The sequence below is a fragment of the Pteropus vampyrus genome, unplaced genomic scaffold (genome assembly GCF_000151845.1).
Source record: "Pteropus vampyrus isolate Shadow unplaced genomic scaffold, Pvam_2.0 Scaffold97, whole genome shotgun sequence".
NCBI lineage: Eukaryota > Metazoa > Chordata > Mammalia > Chiroptera > Pteropodidae > Pteropus > Pteropus vampyrus.
In genome coordinates this window covers 620,466-626,465 of record NW_011888878.1, presented here as the reverse complement: position 1 = coordinate 626,465, position 6,000 = coordinate 620,466, and the positions used below count along the sequence as shown (strand labels likewise).

General features: G+C 37.2%; 1 protein-coding gene across 1 annotated transcript in view; it reads left to right on the top strand.

Annotated features, from left to right (window-relative positions):
- The first annotated feature begins 212 nt into the window (after positions 1-212).
- Positions 213-6,000, top strand: part of CPB1 (carboxypeptidase B1) — a 30,887-nt gene continuing 25,099 nt past the window's right edge. Inside the window, exons 1-2 of the mRNA XM_011364428.1 lie at positions 213-306; positions 417-492. Of these exons, the coding sequence (XP_011362730.1) occupies positions 236-306; positions 417-492 (147 nt within the window). The 5' untranslated portion in view covers positions 213-235. The remainder of the gene's footprint in view (positions 307-416; positions 493-6,000) is intronic.

Genomic DNA, 6,000 nt, shown 5'->3' with positions numbered 1-6,000 from the left:
GATTACTCAAGGTCTGACATCCAAATTAGATAGGTTGAAGTTGAGATTACTTGCTGTTTTCACAGGTGTGGAAAGAGATATCCTCTCAGACTTTACGTAGCCACCAAGGCAACAGTGCCAGGAAAACTATTAATCAAGATTTGATAGTGCCTACTTGCAATCAGAAGAAGAAAACAAAGAACACTCTGAATTATAAAAGCAGATGAAACACACCCAAAAGATCTAGTCAGGCACAATGTTGGCGCTTTTGGTTCTTGGGACAGCGGCCCTAGCATCGGCTCACCATTCTGGTGAGCACTTCGAAGGGTAAGTAAACAACTCAAATGAGCCAGTCCTTCTTCCTCGCTAGCTCAAGAATATGAATATATTTCTCAGTTTTAAATTCTCTCTTCTTCTTGTGTTATCTCACCATTTAGCGACAAGGTGTACCGCGTCAATGTTGAAGATAAAAATCACATCAACTTACTCCATGAGTTGGCCAGCACCAACCAGGTAAATAACAATTCTACACTATAGGTTGGCTTCACACTTACTTAGATTGCATTGTGGTTCCATCAAAAGAAGAATGATATGAAATATTAACTATAACATTTTTGTAGCAAGAAATAAAAACTTGAAAAACATTGAGTGCCACATACTTTCTTTTTCTGCCTAAATTAGATTGCCATAAGCCCTACAGTATTATAAATCCAAAGTAACTTTTTAAAGAGCTGACAGAACATGACAACTGGATGAGTTGGAACTGTTGTAAAGGTCATAGAACATCTAATGTACAGTCACTTCCCTTCTAAGGCAAAAAAGAAAAATGATCAACTTGGATATTACCGAAAAACCGGGCTTTTGTCCAACTTGAAATTCATTTCCACATCTCATATATCATCTGTTCTCTTTGATTTTCTTTCATTCCAAATCAAACAGCTTGAGTTTTCACGACCTTGATTCAGGCTCTCTTAATGTTATAACATGCGGGGGTGGGGAAGAAGGGAAAAAGCTATAAGCAATTTCCTTACTTTTACTTTTAAGAAACCAAAATCTCTACACTTCTTTAAAAATACACTGGATGTGGGATGAAAACTGACATTTTTAATTATATATGTAGTGTGGCAGGAAGTTATTGCTGATCACAAATAATTCACTTTTGCCAATTCTGTTTCTTCTAAATATATAAACCAAAATAATCTACTAGCTTTTAAATATCTGTTATCCATCTATCCATTTATGTATCTTTCTTTTTACAGGTTTTTTTTTTTTAGCTTTTAAAACGTAGATGGGGGCAGGAGGAAGGTAGAAAGTGTCATAATCTGAAACAGATTGAGAAGTTTAGAATTAAAAGAGAATAAAAAGTCATCTATTCTAGTCTTCCACTCAAATCTGAAATTTCTTCCATAAAAATAGCATCTCTGGTTGCTAGCCCTAATAAAACCTGTTTGAGTATTTCTAGGGGTAGTAAGAATATTGCTTTTTAGAGTAGCCTATTTGCCTTAAAAATCATTCTAATTGTTATATAAAGCTGAAAGCTACCTTCTCTAACTTTGACCCACTGGAACTAGCTGAGCCAAATATTGTCTTACCTCTAAGATTTATCTTTTTCAAGCCTTCCATCATTTCTCTTAGGACTGGTTTACAGACATTTAATCATTCTGCTCAATATTGCTCAATCTTTCTGTCTATATGTTTTTAAAAATCTAGCTCTCAGAATTGACAATGGACTTCAAGATGTGCTGTGATTAATATATGCCACAGGACCATTGCCTGCCTTCATTTATAAAGCAGACATTTATTAATGGGGCCCAAGATTCTTCTTAGCATCTTGAACAGTTATGGCATACTCTTAGCAAACTTATGGCTAATCAAAACCAGTAGGTTATTTTTTTCTCACGTAAATCATCCTCAAGCAAGATATTCTTCCTTTTGTGCTTGCTTAATTGATTTTTTAACCTAAATGCAAGATTTTAAATTTACCCCGTCAAAAGTTATCTTGCTAACATGTTTTCAGTGTGCTAAGATCATTTTAAAAATAAATTCAAGCATTCAGGGTAATAATTCCTCCCCCTAACTGCATCACCAGAAAGTTTGATAAGCATGCCTTCTCAACTTTTATCTTTGTCACTTATAAAGAAACATATTAAGTCAGGTGTCAGCACAGAATTAGAGGCCTCCTTCATGTTTCATTCATTCAATACCTATTTATTATGAGTCTCCAATGTTCCAGACATAGTGTTAAGAACTGAAAGTGATTCATTAACCAACTTTTCTTGGATAAGTTGGCTCAACTATCCATGTTAGTGGGGTGTTACCTACAGATAACGCCACGCTTTCCAGCTTGTAAAGAAGAACATAAATGCAGGGGGAACTAGGTCAAATGCTTTGCTAAGATCCAGATTCAGCATTCAGGCTACTGGTCTCTTCCAATAATAAGATGAAGTTAATTGAGCCTGACTTATTCTTGCTTTAAACCATGCTGGCTCCCAGGGAACACAGCTTCCTTTTCTAAGCATTCACAATCCATCTGCTTCCAGTTTACTCTGCAGCTTTTCAGAATCCATGCCTGGCTCCAGGATCTCCTGCTTCTGGAATTCACCCATTTTCCTCTTTATAAAATTCAAGATTTGCCCCCTCAACTCCTCAGTGATCCCTCAGGCTCTGATTCCTCCAAGATTGCTGAGAAAGTTCTGCCATCACATCTGTTGTACGTTTTTAGTTACCTAAAATTCATTGTTTTATGGTGGTCAAAAGCTGAGAATCTGGACGCAGAATGCCTGAGTTTAATTCCTGGCTTTACCATCTGCTAGCTGGACCTTGGACACTTCTTGGGTCTCAGCTTTCTTGTTTACCAAACGAGGAGAATAATAGTAAAGGATTATTGTGAGACTTAAAAGAATTAATATAAGTAAAGCACTTGGAAAGAACATGTATAGTAAGAGCTATGTAAGTGTCTGTTATTATTGCCATCATTACACCTAGGATTTGGAAGGCAATTTACATGGCCAGTCTCCTCTCTCCTCATCTACCTCGGGCCTCAGTTTTCTCTTCCAAAGAAGGTTATTTCTGCTAAAATTATAACATATGAAAAATTCTTTACTTATATTAATTTCATCTCTCAGTACAAGCAGAAGAAACGAGATACAGTATAACTCTTTGGAAAAGACAGAGCTAAGCAAGAGTTTAATAAGGCTACTTTCTCTCTTCCAGCTACAAACATCATGCTTTAGTTCCAAGCAGTGGGACTGCATACTTCTTCTTTATCTATTTATTTCCAACATGATTGAAGAAGAGATTTTTATTCTCCTTAGCAATCCTGCAAGTACAGCATATTGTGGACTGTAGCCTTCCTGATAAGAACATTACAAGGGCATCTAGTCTTTGTATTCATCCTTGGCCATGTGCCCTTCCTCCCAGCTTTTGAACATGTCCTTTTAAAAGCTGAATGTATTGGAGAGAACTATGACCACGCTAGCCACCTCTCCCTTTTCATCTGTAATTGTATAGTAAGGACTTTATCTTATCTCCTTGCAATAAGCATTACACTTGTTCCTTTACTGGTGACATTCACCATAAAACCTACTCTCTTTTCTCTGTACTTTCTTGAACTCCGTTTCTCTAGTTTAAGGTACATGTTTATCCAGAGTAACCTGATAACAGTCTTCCAATGTTCACATCACTCCTACTATCCTAGTAAGTTCCGCTACACTGTCTGGAATAAGGCCTAGGGTAGAAGTCACTTACTCTTCCAATAACGAAGGAAAATTCCATCAAGATAAATGAAAATTCTATAAGATACTCAACTTGGAGTCAAATGCAATGTGAAGAAGCAAATTTGTGTCAATTTGTGAAGAATCAAAAATCTCCAACACCAATATTCTTGTACACGCCTATCTTATTCCCAGAAGAATTAGTTAAGATAGAAACTACTTATCTTAAGTTAAATAGACACACTACTTTATCTTGTTTTTGTGCTAACTTTGTGATATACTTTGGAAAGGATTATTTAGTTATTAAACAGCTGGCTAATTAAGTTGACATTCCCACAGTGCTATCACTTAAAGATATTCTTTTATCTTCCAACAAATGTTCTTTATGGTTCTTTGTCACTCAGTTGCCTGGATTGTAATTTTATAACTTCAGTTTTATAACTTTTTAACATATAATTCAAGTATGTATCCATACTTGGTGCATTGATAAAAATCTGAGGCTATAGTGTTGCTCCTAATTTTTGGCTCCATTTCTCCCAAGAAGTACTGGAGACTAACTTCAGTGTAAGTTTGCATCATACTTGTAGCATTCCATAGTTTTAGATGTTGGTGTTTTGCTGAACAATTTTCTCTACGTCAAACTGAAAATTTTAAGGTAACTCAGGTGGGTCTGCAAGTCTTCTTTCAAATATATTCATGATATTTATCCATCCTATTTTAAAGAATTAATTATTCTCACTGCAGAATGTATATATTTTTCTCCCTCTCTCTACCACCACAATATGTGGCAGAGCCAAGACCAATGAGCAAGTGGTTAGGAGATCAGGGAAGGCAACTTTCAACTTACTAGGAGAAAGAAAGCTATCCATAAAATAATTAGGCTTACTTCTGAAATGGTACTAGATGTACTTGACATTGTATTGGAACCGTCACCAAGGAGACTGTGCAGGCATTTGTTGCTCGAAGTGGGAAACTGGCATCTTAATATACGTCCTTCCAGAACAAACCTTTAGACAAAGATTTGAGGACAAAGATTTTACTTGAGAAGTGCAAGGAGCACTGGTAGAGAAGTGGGAAGTGATACAGAGAAGGGAAGGAAGGCAGCCAACAAACGGGGCACTATTAAGCCAGCTACCACAGAGGATGACTAGTGCTTAATCCTGCAGAGAAACTCTCGGAAAAGGTGCAAATTGCATGCTTCAGAATTACCCCACCTGGGAAGTGAGGGAATATTTAGAAATCCACATCCAGGGTCATTGATTGAGCACTTCTCTGGAAACAGTTCTTTCTTTGGCACTTCCTGCCTGCCTTGAGCTGTTAGCTTGTCTTTTTCCAATCACAGGGTAAGAGCTTTCAAGCACAAAGATGCCTTTCTTGGCACTGGGGAGTCTCCCGAGCACGCTAACAGGTCCCAGGGTTGTGTATGGGCAGGGTACTGCCAACTTGCCTACAAATGCTTGGAGGACTTTATGTGCTTTACCAATTCTAAATTCCTGTGTCTATAATAAAGATACACCTCTCTCTCCTATCTCACCTTGGAATGACAAGCGTTTATTCGGAACACAAATTTAGAGTTAACTTTCAAAAATCTGCTTTCTCTTATAATGTGCTTGTCTTCGCTACCCTTCTCTTTACAGTGTTGGCTGACTTCATTATCAGCTCCTTGATTTCTTTGTCCTTATCGTGGCATGCCTTTATATTTCCTCTACTACCTTTTAACATCTCATCTTTATCCTCTCACTTTTGACTCACTAAGTCACATTCTGTAGCCAGTCCTTATTAAATCATCAGGACTCTCTCCTTTTAACACCTTAGTGATAACTATACTTACACATTTTCTTCTGGAATCCCTCCTGATGTAATCCCGGTATCCCTGCCTCCCATTGCCTTGACATTCCACGTGGCCCTGACTTGACTCGGCAGCCACTAGATATCTACAGTGGTTTGAAGATTCCCAGGACAAGATATAGGTTATTGGATTCTCCACAGGTACATCTGAAATTGAGTCATCTTAATATCTTGCCTCACCAGTTTTTATTAAACAATCTCTAATATCTTGCCTCACCAGTTTTTATTAAACAATCTCAAACTCCCTTCCCAGTTTCCTACAAGAGGCAGCATGTCCTCAGTTAATATTTTTTCCATGGATAAAGGAGACTTGAAATCACAAATTCACAAAGACAAACATTAGAATTATCAAATATGTCATCCTATTATTTTTGTGCATAATTTTCTCTAAAATCTCCCCCTTGAGAATAGAAGCCATGGTTGATTTGCTCACTATTGTATTTCTAGTCTTAGGCACAGA